We start from the raw sequence: 22,360 nt of genomic DNA, 5'->3' as shown, positions 1-22,360 counted from the left end.
TTAAAGTTCTGCAGTCAAACTTAATAAAACCTTTATCTGTATTTATGGTAGACTATTGACCTCTGTGATTACCACAAGTAAGATTTTGTTTTTTTCTCAGCATTTTTATTATTAAACTCTCTCTTAGCAAGGATATTAGAAAAGAAACAGAATAAAAGGATAAGTTGGTAAAAAATCAGCATGGTTGATTTGTTAAGAGAAGAAGCAAGATGTCTTTCAAAATGAAAATCATCCACCTCTTTTGGTACCGTTGTTAATATCCCATGTGATTATATCAGATCTAAGGATCTTAACTGTTAAACAACCTAACTTTTCAGCAGTATTTAACCAGGCTAGGTCCACTACAACTGCTTCAAAGTATCTCCTATCTTAATGTAACTCTTCTTTGAAGACTTTTACAAGGGAGCATTTAAAATAGTGCAGGAAACCATGATAAAACATCGGGGACCTTTGCTTATACCTCCATTGGACCTGCATTTATCTGAGTAGAGATACAACCTTTTGCAGGTACCTGCAAAGATTAAAGGATGCAAAAAGAAAAGAAAAGATCTCCATCTTCTCGTTCATCTAGTGAACAGGAAAATGTCTATATGTTGCAAGTATATTCTTCTTTTCTTAGAATTTAAAAAATGAAATCATCTTTGAGGAGGGTCACTGTAACAATAAAAATAACAGATTTACCTACCTTTTGCTTCCCATTTCGCAGCCAGAATTTCCTTAACTAGAGGCATTTACCTGTGAATATTCATTGTAGGTCTCTTTCCTGCTCAGCTATTAATATAGATGGCCTGAAACCAAACCATATATTAACTTTGTTATTCTTAGCAGTTAGAGTGCCACTAATCCCAGTCTAGTGCAAAAAGATTTACAGCTGGGTAGTTATTTACTTTGTTGACATTTTTTTTTATTTTTTTGCCAACTTTCTCATCTTTTCCATTTTTATACATTATTTTTGTTTATTCAGAATACCAGGAATCATTCTTATTCTCAAAAAAGGCATGCTCTACTTCACTGTATATGAGTACATGTGTGTGTGTGTGTGTGTGTGTGTGTGTGTGTGTGTGTGTGTGTGTGTGTGTGTGTGTGTGTCCCTCCCAGAACTGGCTCCCTGCACACCCATTCTTTGGTATGATATTCTCCATCTCACCTGTGACCCTGAACAGAATGAATTGGATACTGAAAAATGAATTAATAAATTATTATTCTTTTATTGCATTTCCATAATGTCCCTTTACTATGGAAAATATACTACATCATTCCTCTCCACAAAGGTGGCCCCTCCACAGAACTCACCAATTACTGGCCCATAGCAATTCTGTCTCCACTCTCCAAGATACTTGAGAGATGCATTCACTCTCAAGTCCTAGACTACCTCCTTACTAACAACCTCCTATCTAACAGTCAACATGGTTTCCAGTCATACCATAGCACGACCACTGCCTTACTTGCTTTTACTAATACTATCCTTCATCATAAAAATAATGGCTATTTCTACTCTGCAACTTTCCTAGACCTATCTAAGGCATTTGACATGGACTCATACAAACAACTCATCTCTGTTCTCAGTAACCTATCCTTTTCTCAATCTGTCACAGACTGGTTTCAGAGCCACCTGACTGGCCGTCAGCAATCTGTTGTTTGGCATAATGACATATCTCCCCAACTCCCTGTCTCAATTGGTGTTCCCCAAGGATCTATCCTTGGACCCTTACTCTTCTCCATTTTCACCAATAATCTAAACTCTCCTACCAAACAGGCCTCTCTCATACAGTACGCAGATGACTCCACCATCATCTGCTTAGCCCAGTCTCTACCCAAACTGCAAAAGATCACACAGGAAGCCTTTTCCTCTGTTGAAACTTGGCTATCCAATGCCCAGTTAATACTCAATCCAGACAAAACTAAACTCCTCATCTTCCAACCTACTAAACATAATCAAACCTACTCTCACTTTAATATTACAGCCAACGACAACACCATTATCTCCCCAACAGATCACACCAAATTGCTAGGAGTTGAGATTGACAATAATCTCAAATTTGACATTCACATTTCCTTGACCATAAAAAAAGTCCACAAAAAACTAGGGGCTCTATACAGAAATAAGCAATTCCTCACCAAAACAGCCAGGATTTCAGTTGCAGTTTGTCACCTTGTCTCCATCCTTTTCTACATCTCTCCAATATTTACCAACCTAAGGCAAAGCGAACTAAATAAACTTGAGACTTGCTACAACAAAATCGCCAAGTTTGCCACCAAGGCCTCCTACCGTAGCCACCACTATATTTCACTTATTGAACTTGGCTGGTTAGAACTCCCTCACATCCTTCAGTGGTACCAACTCTCACTTGCCCACAAGCTAGTAAACCATCCTCTAAAAGTCCCATCCCTCCAAAATCTATTCCAGCCCTATTACACCACCAGACCACTACTTTCCAGCAACAAAAATCAATTACAGGTAACCAGAGCCCTCTTCTCCAGCTCAATAGCCAAGATATGGAACACCCCCCCCCCCCATAATAACCTCTATACCATCATGTACTCACTTCAAAGCTGTACTTAAATCTCACCTAAAAAAACACTGGTTATGCCCTTGTAACAATCTTGACTAGCATCTCCTACTCCATCCACCCTCAACCTCTCTTCCACCCCACTGACTATCTTTATTACAGCCAACTCTGATGCTTGAAAACTTATTAATATATCACTGCTGTAGTTGTTGTTAGTGTATTAATGTGGAATATCTGCTAGCTTAATTATTAGAATACGTGCCATCTTAGATGGCACAGATGTTATATGTGTATTCTATGTATGCAATGGTCCTTCATCTAATTATGTTATTCATCTTGAACTGTGTTTTGTATTACTGTTATTTTTATGCATGCAGTTACATCTACTTCTTGTAATCTTGTACTTAAATGTACGTTTATTGTAGAGCTTTTCTCCCTGGGCCTCCGCTGAAAAAGGACCTGTGTCCAGTCGGATTTTCCCAGTTAACAAATGTAAATAAATAAATAATTTCCACATGACTTATTTCTTTTCCTGACAAAAGAAGTGATGTTTACATTCAACATTTTCTGGAATTATCTCATTGTTAAAAACACAGATAATGATCTTGTGAAACACTGTCACCTTCATTATCAAATAATTCAATTCATATGCCACATGCTCCTGCAGATTTACTGTTCTTCTTCTAAGTGATAGTAAATCTTATTTACTCAACAATAAAAAGACGACTAGAATATTCTCTTGTAAAGTACTGAAGGATGGCTTAATGGCCAATGTTACAAATGACTGCTAAAACTGGAAAGAAAACACTGCTAAAGAAAATGTTCATTCTATAGTGCAAATGGATCTAACGCCTTCTTTTCAAACCACCAACTTTCCCAGAATAATTAAATAAATAAATATGTGAAAAATTACCCTGCTTCAAAGTTATAACACTGGTCACTTCAAGGAGAAACATAAAGATACATTTGACCAGATAATTGCATTATATGTGCGAAAGTGTCATCAGTGTTTATAAAAGGAGATGTTTTATTTAGAGGAGTTGGACATTGCTAAGATCTGTGGTTCATAATGTTGGCTTTCTTTTAATTCTGCTAAAGCTACAGTTTTCAAAGGGGAGTGATTGGATGGGGGTACTTCTTATCCTAAAATGAGGAAACACCCCATCATTGATTATAGAGGTGATGGAGCTGTAGGTGGCTTCAGAGACATCAATAACTTTCCCCTTCAATGTAGAAGCTTTGCCCTGCTACACAGAAACACATTTTTAAAAATTTGATGAAGCAGACATTGAAACTTTTTGTTTTGTGTGAAAGTATATTCCATCACTTTATTTTCCAGTATTTGCAGAAATCCTTTACTTAGCTGTCTTGAACTGCCGACCCCACTAGTATTGCAGGAAACAGCCACCCATAATCCCAGGCTGCATTTTACATGAACTTCAGAATGAACTGGCTCCCCACCTAAGCACCATGTTCAATCATAGTCTCACGTCAGGCTTTGTGCCCACTGAATGGTGCACAGCAACGTTTATCACACTCCACAAAGGGGGAGCCAACACTGATCCTGGGAACTATCGCTCTATTAGCCTGACGAGCCTGGTCTGCATGGCAATGGAACATATCATCATGGAACTCATAAACAAAGACAGTGGTAACCTCCAAACTCTGGACCCCACCCAGTTCAGGTTTGTAAAAGGCAGATCATGCCTTCTGAACCTGATCAACTTCTTTGAGGCAGTCACCAAAGCCACAGACGAGGGTAAGGTGTTTCACACAGCCTATCTTGACCTTGCCAAGGCTTTTGACACCATCCCCCATTCTGGAATTATAGCTAAACTCACTAAACTAGGTATAAATCCCTACATCACAAGATGGATTGCCAACTGGCTCACTGACAGAACCCCCACTGTAAAAGTTGCAGACTCCAAATCTGACTTCAAACCGGTGACAAGTGGAGTACCACAGGGTTCAGCCCTGGGACCTCTCCTGTTTGGTATCTACTTCTCTGAAGTATAGGCTAACAACAGAAGGCCTCTGGCTAACGAAGTTAGCAGATGACTGCAAACTAGGAGCAATAGTCGAGTCCCCAAATGACCTGGAAGTCCTACAGAAGGGCCTCACTGAGACAGATGCCTGGTGACAGAGGTATGGCCTCAAGCTCAATGCCAAAAGGTGCATTGTCATCCCCTTTGGTAAAAATTCTATACCCATGAACTATCACATAAACGGCAGTCTACTTAATGCTGAATGTGTGATAAGAGACCTTGGGACCCAGGTGGACAGTATTCTCTCCTTTGATAATCACATCACCACATAGTCAGCAAATCCTTCTATGTGGCACACCTCATCACAAAAGGTTTCTCATCCAGGAAAAAAGAGGTCATTGTTTCACTCTACTCGGCACTCATTAGGCCCATTATAGAGTACAATGCCCCTTTTGGGCTGTACCTCACAAGACATCTGCAGTAGCTGGAAAGGTCACAGAAGTACCTCACAAAGAGGATTACTGGCCTCAAACAGATGCCCTACACTGACTGTCTCAAAAAACTCCAGCTTTACTCTGTAGCATATCACCTACTCTGAGGAGATCTCTGCCTAACATATAAAGCTATGTTAAACCCAGAGCTGTTGGACATGCTACACCTAAAGAAATCCCAATCCCTCTGAGCTACACGCTCTAGGGATGTAAACCTTGTCACCACAATAAACAGGACATGCTGTAGGGATAGATTCCTGTCCCAGAGACTTCCTATACTCTGGAACAAGCTACCCATCTATTTCAAACAAAGTTCTTCATTAGCACTCTTCAAGAAAAATCTTGATGAGTGGATGGGAAATAGGAAATACACCCCGGGGATCACTTCTGTGGCTCTGCTCGATAGGGGCACAGGAAATTAACTTTCTTGGGTGGCGTAAGTCAGGTTACCTTCTTGGCTAGGCTCACTTAGGCCTTTGGGCCGATAGCCTAGTACCTACCTATGAACCTATAAGTACATACCATTACTACCCATGATATTCTATAGAAAGAAAGTCCCATTTCCACCTAAAAGCAGTATCTTGTAACCTGAATTTACTATCCTGTGCTCTGTTTTGACTCATGATCACCTTAATTCTACCATGGTCATCAGTTCTGAAAAGTCACATGTAAGGTAGAAAACAGTTTATAACAATTTAAAGCCACACTTCTTAAGTAGTGATTAAATCACAGTTGAACATATGGGCACAGCCCAGGCCTGCTAATTTCTAATAAAGAAGGGACAAATGACTAATGAAGACTAACCCATGTCTACCATACATTTCAAATTCTTAAAGCAAGAAATCTGGACAAAGTCACAAATAAAACTAAGGATCAAAAATACAGACAATTTTTAAATAGGTTCATAGGTTCATAGGTTCATACTAGGCTATCTGCCCTAGGGCATTTATAAGCCTAGCCAGAGTGTGTTTGGCTTTCGCCACCCATTTTAAATTTATTTTGCTATGCCCTTTTTCGAGGTTAGTATACTGTGCCTCTGTCTAACAGTGACACAGAAGTGATACCCGGGGTAAACGTACGATCTCCCATCCACTCATCAAGATTCCTCTTGAAGAGAGTCAATGAGGGACTCTGCTTAACCTGGACTGGGATTTTATTCCAGAGTGAAGGGAGCCTCTGGGTTATGAATCTGTCCCTCCAGCATGTCCTATTTATTTCAGTGCTGAGGTTCAAGTCTCTCGAGCGCGTAGCTCGATGGGATTTGGATTTTCTGAGGTGCAGCATGTCCATTAATTCCGGGTTGGACATGGCTTTATACGTCAGGCACAGATCGCCTCTGAACAGGCAGTATGCCACTGAGTAGAGCTGGAGTTTATTTAACCGGGCAGCATATGGCATCTGTTTGAGCCCTATGATCCTCTTGGTGAGGTACTTTTGGGGTCTTTCCAGTTGCTGCAGGTGTCTGGTAAGGTACATCCCAAAAGGGGCATTGTACTCATTTATGGGCCTGATGAGGGATGAGTAAAGAGGCACGATGACCTCCCCTGATCTAGATGTGAATCCCTTCATGATTAGGTGGGCTATATAAAATGTTTTTCTAACCACTTTGGCCACGTGGTTGTCAAATGAGAGATTGCTATCAACTTGGGTCCCCAGGTCCCTAATTACTTCTTCTGTACTTAATGGATTACCACCTATGTGGTAATTTGTGGGCACTTTGTTTTTGCCAAAGGGGATGACTATACACTTTTTGGCATTTAGCTTGAGGCCATGGCTCTGGCACCAGTTGTCTGTTTCTATGAGGCCCTTTTGGAGGATGCTTGTGTCGGCTGGAGAGTCGATTATGGTGCCCAGTTTGCAGTCATCTGCGAACTTGGTCAGCCACAGTCCTTCCGTGTTGGCCTGTACCTCCGAAATATATACCGAACAAGAGAGGTCCCAGGACTGAGCCTTGTGGGACACCACTTGTAACTGGTTTGGAGTCTGACATGGCTCCAGCAATTCTAACCATGTGGGTTCTGTCCTTGAGCCAGTTTGCAATCCATTTAGTGACATAGGGGTTTATATTTAAGCTGGTGAGCTTATCTATAATGCCCGAGTGGGGTATTGTATCGAAGGCTTTTGCGAGGTCCAGGTAGGCTGTGTGGACCACCTTCCCCTCATCAATGGCCTTGGTGACTGTTTCAAAGAAATCAACCAGGTTTAAGAGGCAGGATCTGCACTTAACAAAGCTGAACTGGGTAGGATCCAGTGTCTGTAGTTCCCCAATATCTTTATTTATGAGGTCCATGATGATCCTTTCCATAGCTTTGCAGACCAAGCTAGTCAGGCTTATGGGGCGATAGTTTCCAGGATCCGTTGAGGCACCACCTTTATGGAGAGGGACCACTGTTGCTGTACGCCACTCTTTGGGCACATATCCTGTAGTAAGGCTGAGATTGAACAGTAGTTTTATGTTTGGGTTTAGCTCTTCTTGGAGTTCATGTAGGACGCAGCCCAGGACACCGTCTGGTCCCATTGATGCTGTGTTTTTGCTTTGGAGAGCGGCTCTTACCTGAGCATCTGAGATGTCAGGGGCAGCACTCTGCTGGGATAGATATTTGCCCTTTTGGTGGGGGTTTGCGCTGAACCTGTCAGCTAGGATGTTGGCAATGTCTGTGGGTTCGGTGTATTTTTGTCATTTTGGACTAATTCTGAGCATATCTGGGAATTACCACCCAGGTTCCTAACATAACTAAAGAAAGCCTTGTGATTATCCTTAGTGTCCTGTGCAATTTTTCTCTCGAAGCTGGCATTAGACAATTTTATGAGTGCCCGTAGTTTTTTGCTAATACTGATCAGTGATGCCTTCCCTTTTTGGGATTTTGCTCTATCATTTAGTAGCTTCCTCCTTCTATTGTATAGTTTGTTTATGGCTGGGGTCCACCAGACAGGACGTCTGCCTTTGGAGGATTGGGTCTTGGTTTTATTTGGGATCGCATGATCCATGCATTCCTGAAGGTGTTTATAGAATGCGTTTATAAAGGATTATTGCTCTTACAAACTTAGAAAGTTGATAGAATAACAGGTTTTGCATTAGCATGAATTTTCTGAAGGATGTGAAGTCTGAAAGTCAAATGTCTGTCATTTTTTAACCTCAATCTTTAATGATTTGTCGCTAATTTGCCAAAAAAAAAAAAAAAAACATTTTTTTTAAAAAATGAACCAAAAATATGAGGCAAAAATCTGGACATTCTGTGAAAACCTGTACAGTTGAAAAGTATGAATTGTCTACTCAAAATATGAGTTTGTGTGCTGGATATACTATACAACAAATCACTCCACAGAATCATTAAATCCACTTTTTGAAGACATGAAAAAATATTTACAATTGTATTAACATTTTATCTAAGAGGAGGAAAAATCCATCTTTAGGCTTACCTTGACTTTTGCAGAACTGGGTGCCAGGCCTGTTATTTCTTTCTGCATCCGCTCAGCAATACCAGGAAACATGCTAGAGCCACCTGATAGTACTATATTTGGATAAAGAAGCTTATGGATATCAGGATCACACTTCATGATGGAGGTGTAGGTGGTTTCGTGAATTCCAGGAGACGCTATACCTTTGAAGACAGAAATGCATTACTGGTGTTATCAGGGAAAGCTGGAGCACAGTGATAGCTAATGGCTAGAAGAATACCACTGCCCCCCCCCCCGAAAAAGCTGACTAAAGAGCTGTATTTTTCATACTGCCCCATACAGACCATTTAGCCTTTGTCCTGGTTCATGATAGCAGGGAGTCAGCCGTAACTAGAATTATTGAACAAGGCATTGCATATCTTGTAGGTTTACATTACCACAGGTAAAACTGCTGCAGTGTTGTAGTAAAAAATATATAAACAATCAGGTCCTGTTATCAGAAAGACCTGTACAATACAATAAATGATTTTTATATGTTATGGATACTGTTATTACACATATATATTGTATGTAACTATGAAATTCAGTGATAGTAATTATTATATTATTTAGCTACAGACTGCATTACATTACAGAATCATCATAAGCAATAACAAAGGAGTCAGGAGGAAATTAAGGAAATAAGTAATAAAAACAGAACAGACTATTTCACATACACAATCTTATGAAAAAATGATGGGGGGATTTATTGTACCATGAAAAAAGACAAACTGCAGAGAAATCCAAAAATCACACAAAGGATGTTGAGAACAAAAACACTTTATAACGCAAAGCTTTCGGGAATAACCCTTTCTCAATACTAAATACAAACATACAAAAAGCAACTGCTTTTATACAAGCCAAAGAGTCATGTGACTGCAGCCAAAGTCACATGACATATTCAAAAATACATATCAGAAAGCACTATACAGTTGTTAAAGACATTTAAAAACTAATATAAAAATGTAAAAAATGTGTAAAAACACAAGAATATACACATAATGCATATGTCTACCCCAACCATCCAAATACAAATATCAGAAATACAGAATAAAAATAATAATAATAATAATAATAATCATCATTTCATATTACGCTGCAGTCCAACAAGGATAGGTTTTATACTGACTGTGCTGTTAATGCCAGGGGGGCTATCAGCTCCCAAACGTACTATCCACTGGTACTCTTTAGTCTCAAGAAAGTTATTAATATCACCATGCCTGCTAGAGGGAACAATCAAATCTATAACCCTGAACCTAAAAGTATGTCGGTCTCCATGGGTCTCAATATGTTTAAATAGAGCATTCTGAGCACACTGCCTCCTGATTTCTGACTTGTGCTCAATGATCCTGTCCTTAAGTCTACGTGTGGTCTTACCAATGTAATATGCAGGGCATACAACACATGATGCCATGTATATCACATTGGTAGAAGTACACGTGGCTTTTACATGAAAATTATAAGTGTGATGTGTTTTCATATGCACATATTTACTGGATTCCAGAACAGCAACCAAGTCAGAACAACAGGAGCAGTGATGGCATGGATAAGTGCCAAAATGAGATACAGAACAAAGAGGTTTATCAAAAGACAAAGTTGAAGGAGGGCAAAAGTCCTTATAGCAAAGCATACTTTTAAGATTTCTCATGTTTCTAAAACTAAAAAATGGCTTATCACCTAACAGTTTAGTAAGTTCAGGAGATGCCATTAAAATAGGCCAATACTTATAAATTGTACGCTTAACAAGGGAAACCTTACTGGCATAACCAGTTACGTATCTAAACCTTTGCGTATGAGGGTTTGCAATTAAATTAGTTCTAGTATTAGAATCTATAAGATGTGAATTTCTAAAATATGGAGCATATAGTAAATCCCTGTTAGTAGACACATAGTTCTTTAATTCATTCAAAATAGTCATTGCATAACCACAGTCAATGAAATCGTGAATTGTATCATCTAACTGTTCACTGAAAATAGTATCATCTGTGTTAAGTCTACTCACTCTAATGAGTTGAGACTTGACCACACCTCGGAAAACATGGGGGGCATGCATGCTGTCCGCATGCACATATCTACCCACATAAGTATCTTTCTTGAAAACAGATGTATTTAGAGTGCCATTTCTAGAAAAAATATTAACATCAAGAAAAGAGGCCTCTTTACTAGTAATGGTTGATTTAAATTTTAAAAAAGGTGTTGTACTATTCAAATATATAAGATATTGTTCTAAGCTATCCCTAGAGCCATTCCAGATTAAAAAACAGTCATCAACAAAACGCTGATAGAACACAACATGTGCATCAAAAAACTTTTTACCATCATGCATATTATCCAACTCCCACTGATATAATACAAGATTTGCATAAGTGTTGGCCACGGGGGTGCCCATGGCAACCCCGTTGACCTGCAAGTACGTTTGTTGGTTAAAAATGAACACATTATGACCAAGTACTAGATCCAATAGTTGACATATGTTCTGAATGGAGTCACAGGTTAAGGTTTTCTCAGCAGTCAAAAACTTCCTAATGGACTCTATACCATAAGAGTTAGGAATAACAGTGAACAGTGATACAATATCTAATGTAACAAATAAAAAATCATCTAAATTTCGTGGTTCACCATAATACCAATTTGATAGTTTGAAAAGGAAATCACCAGTGTCCTTAATAACAAAATTACATTTATCCAAAAAAGGAAATAATTGCTTCAGAAGGTATACCGAAACAGGTTCGGTGACCCACCCATTGCTAGAGACAATAGGCCTCATAGGGGGGGTCTAGCAAGCATTTATGTATTTTTGGAAGTCCATACAACTGAGGTATGGTAGGACACGGTACAGAAAAAAAGTGAAACAATTCTAAACTAATATTATTATTAAACTGCATATCATACACAGATAAATTAACATCAGTAATATGCTTCCTGACATCCAATGAACTAATTTTTTTAAAAGACAAATGGTCCACTAAAATCTTCTCCATGGATAAATTGTAGCAAACCCTATCCATAATCACAATACTACCACCCTTGTCTGCCTGTTTAATAATAATTTCATTATTTCTTTTAAGGTTCTGTAATGCAAGATGTTGTTCATGAGTTAAATTATAGACGAACCTCCTGTCATGAATATTAAATTGTTCTCTATAATCAGCTTCACATACATTACAAAAAGCAGTAGTAATAGGTACATTTACAGGTATAAAAGTACTATGCTTTCTGAGAATAGTAGTAGAATCATTATTAACATTAAACAGAAGTTTTAGATTCAAGTTCCTTACGAACATTTTTACATCAGTGATCATACCTACTAAATCCAAATTAGCCATAGGTATAAAACTTAATCCCTTTGAGAGAAGGGACACATGAGAGTCATTTAGAACAAAAGATGAAAGATTAAGAACGCCTCTTACTGTTTGCGGGCATTCTTGCCCTGCCTCAGTGGACTGTCGTACTTGCGCTTCATCGTTGAAGTCTCTTGCTTCATGGTGGATGGTTCCCTTTTCTTGAGGGAATCCTGCACACGCTCCGGTTTCTCTAAGTGAAACCTTTTCTCTATGAAGTTTAAAGTAGACTGGTGAATTTTTTTATTTTTATTAACTTGTTGCGCATCTATCACTGAACCCGAGGCAGTAGCTGAAGTGTCCATGGTGGACGCCATTACGGCTTCAGCGTGAACGTTGTTAGAAGGGGCGGTGGTTATAGCTTCAGTAGAATTTAAAGTGACAGAGTTCTTTTGCATGCAGTTAGCGCTAACATTCAAATTTGGAGTAGAGGGCTGGAAAACATCTAGCGCTCTAATAGAAGTGCTGGCATGAGATTTAGTGTTATATGTTTCTGAAGTTAATTCTCTTGAGTCATGCCTTGGCCAGGAAAAGATATGACCCAACCGGAAATCGTTAATGTCTCGAGAAAGTTTTCTTTTTTTAGCTAACTCGAGCTTATCATCCAGTTCACGAAACTTACTGAATAGAAGGTTATACTTTAATGACATCTCTGAAAAGCATGTAAGAGATTTCAATTCTTCATCTAATTTAATAATTTCAGCCTTCAAATCTTGTTCAATCGACATAAAGTATTCATTCATTAATGCCATGTAGTCTAAACTCAATTTCAGGTTCATTTGCTGCCATTTTTTAAGTAGCTCGGGATATACATTCCCATAGGATGGCATTTTTAATATTCTTAGCCCCCGAGGGACTATCCCCATTTTGAGGTACGCAGAGAAACTGAACCTCTGCCACTGAAAGCGTTTATATGAACCAACTTTACGTTCAAACAATGCGATTTTATAAGTAAAAGTATCAATGTCACCTTTAGAAAGATTGTCCAAGTTGACCTGCGTTCCATTCTCAGGAGCCATAACAGGAACAAAATCCAAAAGAGGATTCACCTCTTGCATAAACAAAGACTGTAATGATTCCATACTTCCAATGTTCAGTAACAGGCTGCAGAAAAAGGCTACCAAATGTAGTTACTCAACAGTCCAGCAGAGTAGTAGTATGAAAAAAGACAAACTGCAGAGAAATCCAAAAATCACACAAAGGATGTTGAGAACAAAAACACTTTATAACGCAAAGCTTTCGGGAATAACCCTTTCTCAATACTAAATACAAACATACAAAAAGCAACTGCTTTTATACAAGCCAAAGAGTCATGTGACTGCAGCCAAAGTCACATGACATATTCAAAAATACATATCAGAAAGCACTATACAATTGTAAAGACAGTTAAAAACTAATATAAAAATGTAAAAAATGTGTAAAAACACAAGAATATACACAGTTGCTTTTTGTATGTTTGTATTTAGTATTGAGAAAGGGTTATTCCCGAAAGCTTTGCGTTATAAAGTGTTTTTGTTCTCAACATCCTTTGTGTGATTTTTGGGATTTATTGTACCACCATTCAGAATGTTTTCTAGCAGAATTTAATAGGTGCAATGGATGAAACTGAAAAAGTGACCTGACACTTAAACAAAAAAATATTTATTTTCTCTGGGCACCTCTGTGTTCATACACGAAGACTAGCAGTCATTCAGACAATTTGTAATACATATGTATTTCCCATTGTGTCATTAATACCCTGATTTGATCATTTCCTGGTATGTACTGCCCCACGGTCACTAGTGGAACTATCCCTTTCTCATTGTATAACACTGTTGTTAGAAACAACATCGTGACCATGTTAGTCTCCTATCATACTGAGTGGTACCCAGGGGCAAAATGAGAATCCTAACATCCCTGGATGTGTTCTACATGAACTACAAAGTGACCTGGAACTGCATCTGTGTGCCCTGTTCAGTCACAGCCTAACCTTAGGCTTTGTCCCTACCGAATGGCACACTGCTACAGTCATCTCTCTCCATAAAGGGTGAGTGACTACAGACTCTGGGAATTATCGCCACATTAGCCTGACAAGTCTGATATGCAAGGCTATGGAGCACATCATCATGGACCTAATTACCAAGGATATAGAGAATTTCCACACTCTAGATCCGACACAATTTTGTTTTGTGAAAGTTAGATCATGCCTGCTCAACCTGGTTGACTTCTTTGAGTCAGTCACCAGAGCTGTGGATGAGGGCAAGGCAGTTCATACAGTCTACCTTGATCTGGCCAAGACCTTTGATACCATTCCCCACTCAGGAATTATTGATAAACTCACCAAACTAGGCATCGACCCCTATATCACTAGGTGGGTTGCAAACTGGCTTACAGATATAACCCACAGTGTGAAAGTAGTGGACTTCAAGTCAGACTGCCGACCAGTCATGAGTGGAGTCCCACAGGGATGAGTCCTGGGTCCTCTCCTGTTTGGCATCTACGTCTCAGAAGTCCAGACCAACACAGAGGGACTCTGGTAGACCAAGTTTGCAGACGACTGCAAGCTGGGAGCCATTATTAACTCCCCAAGTGATGTAGACATCCTACAGAAAGACCTCACTGAGACCTATGACTGGTGTCGAAACCATGGCCTTAAAGCTTAATGCCAAAAAAATGTGTTGTCATCCCCTTTGGGAAAAACTCAGTTCCCACTAATTACCACATTGATGGGAGTCCACTGAACACTGAAGGCATTATAAGAGATCTGGGGACACAGGTTGACAGCAACCTCTCCTTTGACCACCACACTGCCACTGTGGTCAGAAAGTTCTTCTATGTGGCACATCTCATTACCAAGGGTTTTGCATCCAGGAAGAAAGAGGTCATCATCTTTCTCTACTCTTCCCTCATTAGGCCAATCATCAAGAATAATACCCCATTTAGCATGTACCTCACTAGACACATGCAACAGCTAGAAGGGCCACAAAAGTACCTCATGAGGAGTATCCTAGGCCTTAAACACATGTCTTACATGGACAGACTTAAAAAAACTCCAGCTATTCTCTGTCTCATATTGTCTACTAAGAGGCAATCTCTGCTTGATTTACAAAGCCATGTCTGACTCAGCTCTGTTAGAAATGCTACATCTAAAGAAATCCCAATCCCTCCGCACCACACTCTCCAGAGACCTCAACCTCATTACCACAATCAACAGAACATGCTGGTGGGACAGGTTCATAACCCAGAGACTGCCCATGCTCTGGAATAGACTTCCCATACATGTCAAGCAGAGCACTTCACTGGCCCTCTTCAAGAGAAATCTTGATTAGTAGATGGGAAATAGAAAGTTCATCCCGGGGATCACTCCAGTGGCTCCACTTGATAGAGGTATTAAGAACTAACATCGGGTGGCATGATGCCAGGGCATTTCTAAGGGCTAGGCTTGTAAAGGCTCCAGGGCCATTAGCCTAGTACACACCTATGAACAGACCTTTCCCCACTTCATGCAACCACTACCCACAATGATGGGGGTACATCCATCCTACATATTGTGACCAAAATGTTCATACAGTTCACATTAAACAGAATGCTATATACACTGCCATTGTAGGCAATGCCAGCCAAGAGACAATACCTTTGGGTGTTTCATCTGAGATGGCTGCCTCACTAGATAGTACAGCTTGGAGTTATAGACTACCCTCACATAAAAATAAAAGCCCCACTTGGTAAACATTGAAGGACATAAATCGACAGGACTGGGTTCCACTCAGTCAACTGCCAGGTTGTCTGTAATTCCCAAGGAATCATCTTCAATGTCTGTGCAGGGAATCCAGGCAGTTACCATGGCTCACACATATGGCACACCTCACAGCTTTACACAAGGTTTGCTAGGGGTGATGTTCTACAAGGCCATCTAATGGATAATGCAGGTTATGCACTGGAACCTTGGCTCATGGCACCCATCAGAAATGCACACACCCCCTCAGAGGAATGATACAAAAATGCCTATGCTCAAACTAGAAACATCATAGAGCATGAGTTTGGCATGCTGAAGTCACAATTCTACTGTCTAGACATATCAGGGGGTGGCCTGGTTCAGGCACCATTGCAGAAATTCTCAAAGTCTGTGCCATGTTGCACAATATCATCATGTGGAAACAGCAAGGGCCAGGACCAGACATTCCTGGAACACAGGCAATGCAGCACTTCCAGCATATACAGAAGAGGATTCTGAGGAAGAACTTCCAGCTGCAGAGGTAGCCAGCAGATGTAGGCATACACAGTATACCCTTTCCCTGGCTAAGAGGCAAATGATATCACACGCACTCACCAGCGAAGGAATGCACATAACAACCTTAGAACATTCAAATATTAAAAGTGATGATATCCTATGTCCACAAACTTTACTTACCCATGTAGTGTCTATGTATGGATTGCATCAGATAGAGGCTATCCCAAAGCACACAACTCATAACTGCAGAAATGTCAAGGTAACTGTATTATACGAACAAATGTGTAAGAAGATAAACTACCTGCATACTGTCAGTCTCTTACCTATCAAATCTTTGCATCAGACATATATGGAACCCTAAGTCAAACCCAAGTGAATAAAGGGCTTGGCACAGTCATCATCATTTGCAATTTGCACATGATGAGGGGGGATGTAGGCCAAGGCTGACATCAAAGTAGTCAGGATGTGAGTAAGAAACACAGAGCATTCAGTAAAATATGAAATATCTCAGGGCCACTAACAGGAGATGTATCTCAATCAACATTAAGGTTTTCTTACCTTGCATGTTTGTGGTTTGGTATGGGCAGTTTTTGTGGAATGTGTATGTGTTTCTGCATGAATGCAATCAAGCTCTGTGCTAGCACTATGTCCTGCCATGTTGGACAGGTGTGAGACAGTTGCCAGTTCATTGTCGTCTCTCCCGACCATGTGAACTGCCTTTGCCAGGAGATGCACTGCCACTTCCACTTCCCCGGTTTGAGGTGTGGGGGGGGGGTGCTACCTGAATATGAGTGATGTCTGCTGGACAAGCTCTCTTCATGACTACGTGCAATTGATTTAAATTCAGTGGCATGTCATCAATCAACCTGGTTAAGGAAAAAAGTCAACATTTTTATTTGGGTAGCCTTCTGTACTGCAAACAGTCTTAGTGGCAATGCGCAGATGTCAGCACTCTGGATGGTACTGAGAAAAGAACATCCACTGGCTGTGTAATTGTTACTGTGGAACAAGGTGTAAGTGTACTGACTTTAGAGGTAGAACATAGGTGATCCAGGGTTCAAATCCAGATAATGCTGACTTTTAAAAACGGTGTCAGAATACAATTTCTAGCAACACTTTGATTAGGAAGGTAACGCTACATACAAATGACTATCATAATTATGTTTATTGCAAGAATTGTCTCATTAATGCTTTGATAATTTTTTGTTAAGTACCATATCTTATTAATGACTTAGTTATGAAGCACAGATGAATGTGTGTGTAATTGTTTAAGCAGGATAAGTATGAGAATAAATTAAACATGCACTTGCATATCTATGATAGGCAGAATACTTAAATGAAAATCATCTTCTCTCCTCACATAGCCCAACTCTGTGTTTGGGACAGTATGTGCAGTGAAGTATGTATGTATGTATCATACCCCAACCTGTATTAATCAGCTCATGAAAGTCTATCCATCTGACAACATTTACAAACAGTAATAATGCCTCTTTCATGGAAATGCATTTCACAGGACTTCCTAAACACGCACACATACAGGCATATCTGAAGTATATCTATAGTATAGTATAGCAAAACTCCAAACTAGTACACAAACAGTCTTTATCTTAGTTGAAAACTGGTTCCATCAAAGATGTCTCCTCCTTAACCCCCCAAAAAACTAAATTATTACTGTTTACTCCCACACAGAAGTCCCCCCCAATCAATTTCATAGTGACATCAAATAATGGCACAGAAATTGCTTCCGACGCCACCACCAAACTCCTCAGTGTAACGATAGATAACAATCTCAACTTTGACACACACATTAACTCAACTATTAAATCAGTTAATAGAAAACTTGGATTCCTTTATAGAATCAAGCCCTTTCTCACAGCCTCAGCTAAGACTTCTATTGCCCAAATCCACCTCATTTCCACCCTTCTGTATGCCTCCCCTATCTATACTAACCTGTCCAAAAGTAATCTGAATAAACTAGCAACCTCCTACAACAACATAGCCAAATTTGCCACTGGTGCCCCTTTCCGTACCCACCATTGCCATAATCTTAAACTTCTAGGATGGCTAGAAGTACAAAATCAACTACTTTTCCAGCAACTCATTTTTATCCACAAGATTTTACATCATCCTACAAATACTCCCATACTCTGTAACCTTTTCAATTCTTATAAAAATCTACCAACCCTAAGATCCGTTAAAAAGCTACAAGTAGCCACCATAAAATCCAACAACAAATCCGGGGACTGCCTGTTCTCAAATGCGGTTGGCAATACTTGGAACAAACTTCCAAGAGAAATAACATCCCTTACTTCCACCAACCTTTAAAAGAAACAATTGAAAATCTTCATTAATAACCAATGGCTCTGCCCCTGCTCCAATCCTGACTGATACTATTCTCCCTTGTCTAAATACTTCTCAATTAAAAGCATTTATTCTGATACTTCTCTATCCTCTATGTTTGACTTGAATCAATACATTTTTTACCTCCTTACTGTACTGTGTAAACTCATGTGCATTAAATGTTTTTGTTATTTTTTTTTATACAGACTGTAAAATAACAATATGTTTTTCCTATGTGTAGCCTAATAACTGTTGCTAAAACATTTTGCCAGTCAGTTGCATACTTATGTAATTGTTCTGTGTTTCCACTGCTTTTTTTTTGTGAACTGTATGTATAAAATTTTTTTTTCTCTGAGCTTTTCTCCTTGGGCCTCTACTGAAAATGGACATATATCCAGTTAGACTAGCCCAGTCAACAAATGTAAAATAAAAATAATAAATAAAATATCTCCATTCATACTGAATGCAGTTTATCTATGATGAACACATATACAGGCCTATCTGAAATATTTCTCTGTTCACACTGACTGCAGTTTATCTGTAATGAACATGGCTGAAAAGGTGTTCTCCTGTAGCACTGAAAAATAATCACCTTGAATGAAATTTATGCATTATTTCTTCCTTAGCTTTGATTACCCTATTGGTCAACTAACTTTTTACAGTGTATAATTCCAGAAAGCTAAGTGCCAAGTCATCCTATGTAATCTCCAAAACACCAATGATAACAATCAAAGCTATTGGGCCCATCAGTGATGACCATCTGAAAAGATGTGAACACAATGAGCATCACACATGGCAAATCTCAATGCCATGTTTTACACCTTCATTGCTATTTGATAAAATATCATCTTCTTTGTTTGCAAATGCCTCTGTGTGCTTTCCATCATGCAAATGCAGTTGGTATGGTTGTGTGTGTTTGCACCCTAACTATTAAATGCGAGATTGGAATTTGGCGCCAATTCAAACTTAGAGTTAGTGTTTGACTTCAGCAGGCATGGTTGGTGTGGAAGATGATAGTGCTGAATTTAAAGCAAGAGGTGGGATGTTGTGGTGCCCAGGATTTTTGTGGTACTCCTTGTGAACTACTGCTGTAGGTTGCTGCAGGGGGACTATTACTGGGTCTTAGTATAAGACTGAGGCTTTAAACAGATTATCCAAGGCTGTCTCCACTGCAGCTGGCATCTCACTCACTGGAGAGTATTGTTGTCACTAGTATAGTGACCTGTAATGGTGAAAGAAGGACCTCCTTAGCTGACGGGAGGATGTTTAGAACTGCAGACATCCCTCAGTTGTGTAACTATACTGACCCATCAGTATTAAATGATAATACAGCAAAGAAGGAGGCCCACCAAGAGAGGTTAACTCGCCTCAGAGAGGCACGGGGTAGGTATGCATCAGTGTCACATCCTACTGTAAGCCTAATAAGTATTGTAATTGCATGCAGTAAGGCAATACTGAAATAAATAGTTGTATTAATGATATCATAGCAGTGCACCTGATTAATGGTTCCCATCACACCTGGATGTGGCAAAGGTATATAGACTCGGTAATAATAACTGTTTATTTTCTGAAATTAAATGGTGATGTGATATGCTGTGGATCTAATTCTCTCCCTTTTTGTATCACCCCACCACTTCTCTCTCATTTTTTTGCTGGAGGGCGTTTTATATGTCTTAAAAATATTCTGTTCTCATACATTTCTGCTTACAAAAACTGAAATGCGGCACAGAGAGGGAGACCAACCACTGCAGACAGGCCCATCATCCCTCCACATGTTGCAGCATCGACACCCAGCAAATCAGATCCCAGGCTGTCAGCGCTGCTTCCACAACCCCTGCCTACCTGCCCCATCTGAATCAGGTAGCTTTGCGCCAGCAGCTGGTGTATTCATACCCTCAGGGAGTAGCATTAGTGGAGGTGGTGATTTTATCACCCACCAGTAACTAACAAGGCTGGTGGAAGATATAATGGAAAAGGGCTTCAGTGCCCAAATTGCCTGTGAAGAAAAGGTGCTTTGTCACATTGCTAAAACAATGCTATGTAGAGCACTGACACAGGAGACAGGAGACAGTGATAACAGCTCTGAGGGTAAGGACTTGATTCTCACTGTTCTCAGCCTTGACATGTGTGTGCCATGTCCCCTACCTATCCCTATCCCCAGTTGTGGTGTTCCCCAACCTTTTGTGTCCATCACCATCCTTGCCTGCCTTGTTTATTCAGTATATCTGCACCTGCTTCCTCACCTAATCTTCCTACCTGGCACTAATATTCCTAAGTGCCTTCCCCAACATGCTTGTCTTTTTGAAAGTAAGAAAAAGTAAAAATGGACACATGTTCCACAAAAAGAATGACCCAGATGTAGCTCTCCATGTGTCTTCTTCAAACAATTGATTTGGTACAATTGGTGTACAACATTATTCTGTTGTTGTCACCTACCATTGGTGTGGTGACAGTCCAAATTCTGGCTACACTTCTACATTTATGTTTTGAAGATGTGGATAACTATGGTTCTCTCTCACTACCTTATTGCAGATTTCTGTATTCTTCTCCCTGTGTCCTTCCCTCTGCTTGCCCCCCATTTAACCACTTTGCTGTCAATCCCTTTTTCACATTTAAAATAGAATCACACACAACGCATATAGTCAGAAATGACCCATAAGATATCCTTCACTTTTTGTCCTCAGCCTTTGAACAGAGTTTGTCATCACACACCAGTGCCGAGTGACTGAATGGCTGTTCATGTGTTACAGCAAAACCTGGTCCCTATCAGAAGACTAAAGGCAGAGTAAAGGAAATAATTGGCAACAGTTACTCTAACAGTTCTTTGACTGGATGTAGCCAAGTGCAGTATCCTCTGTGGAGTGTTGACATAAATCAATTGTATGAAGATTTAGAAGGGTTTGATCCAGATGTATGTAGGCGTTTTGGTTAAATACGAGGTGGTTCAGCTTCTTGCTTCTTTTTTCTTGGACGGGATTGACATTAGGTGTTTCACATTGAAGATCTGGTGTTTAGCAGCCTTTACCTTGCTACCAGCAATTGTGTGAGTGTTTTGTATACGTCTCCAGTCGGGAGAGGGTTTTGTATTTGCTGGTGTGCCTCACGCTTGTTTGGGACATAACATTTCTTTAGTCGGGGGAATAGCTGCTTGTACATGCTTGTATATGCTTTGCTTTCAAGCACGGATACCGATTACATGTGTGAGAAGGCATCCTTCAAGCTTGGTCTTCTAGTTTTATTGTGGTAAGACTGATTTTGTTGTCTCCAATTGGGGGATGATTTAGTTGTTTGACCCTATATACATATTTCATCTTAGTGGTGCTGAGGCCAGTGGGTCGACATCTGTTGGGGCCTTAACTAAGGTGTTTTTTTAGGTTTTGTGCTTACCTGTGAAAGAACATTTGACTGTTATTCTCAACTTAAGAGACTTTGAGTTATGTTTGGGGGGTGATCCTATCAGCGAATACGGCTTTTAGAGTATAGTTTAAGCCATTCTTGCTTGATATTTACGTTTTTTCATATTCTTGCCCGCCTTCAATATACCTATTGGACATTTTCATCCTGCCTTTGTTTCAGTGAACTGTGCATTTACCAGTTGCTGACCTTATAATTCAATTTACTTATTGCATACTGTTCATTTATATTCTGTTATTTGCATATGTGTATGTAAGGGGATAAGTAACAGCTTAACACTTGTTATATGTTTGCTCTTTCCAATTCTTAGGGTCGTAAATATTATCAGTGTGTGTGATTCCAGCTTATAGAAATTGCTGTTTGTCACATTTAGGTTTCTATGCCCTTTTCTGATTTGAGTTTACTACAGGGTATCTTTCGATATTTAATATGGATCTCATTAACATTCTTAAGGGATTGTCATCTGATAAGGAAGATATTCAAATATTTGGGCTTGAAAAACACAGTGACAATGACAATAATATTGAATCTTGATCTGATGGTTTATGTACATCCACTTTTGATAAGCTCTTTAAAAGTATGAACATTTTAAGAGCTTGCAATTGGCACTTAAAGTTATTTAAGACATACA

At 39.6% G+C, this 22,360-nt stretch overlaps 1 protein-coding gene across 1 annotated transcript in view; it reads right to left on the bottom strand.

Moving 5' to 3' along the window:
• Positions 1–22,360, bottom strand: part of LOC122812970 (actin-like) — a 69,092-nt gene that overhangs the window by 8,700 nt on the left and 38,032 nt on the right. Inside the window, exon 5 of the mRNA XM_044085062.1 lies at positions 8,407–8,588. Within this exon, the coding sequence (XP_043940997.1) occupies positions 8,407–8,588 (182 nt within the window). The remainder of the gene's footprint in view (positions 1–8,406; positions 8,589–22,360) is intronic.

This window comes from Protopterus annectens, chromosome 10.part0 (genome assembly GCF_019279795.1).
Source record: "Protopterus annectens isolate FY-2018-M chromosome 10.part0, PAN1.0, whole genome shotgun sequence".
Classification (NCBI taxonomy): Eukaryota; Metazoa; Chordata; order Ceratodontiformes; family Protopteridae; genus Protopterus; species Protopterus annectens.
This window is presented reverse-complemented; position numbering and strand designations above follow the sequence as displayed.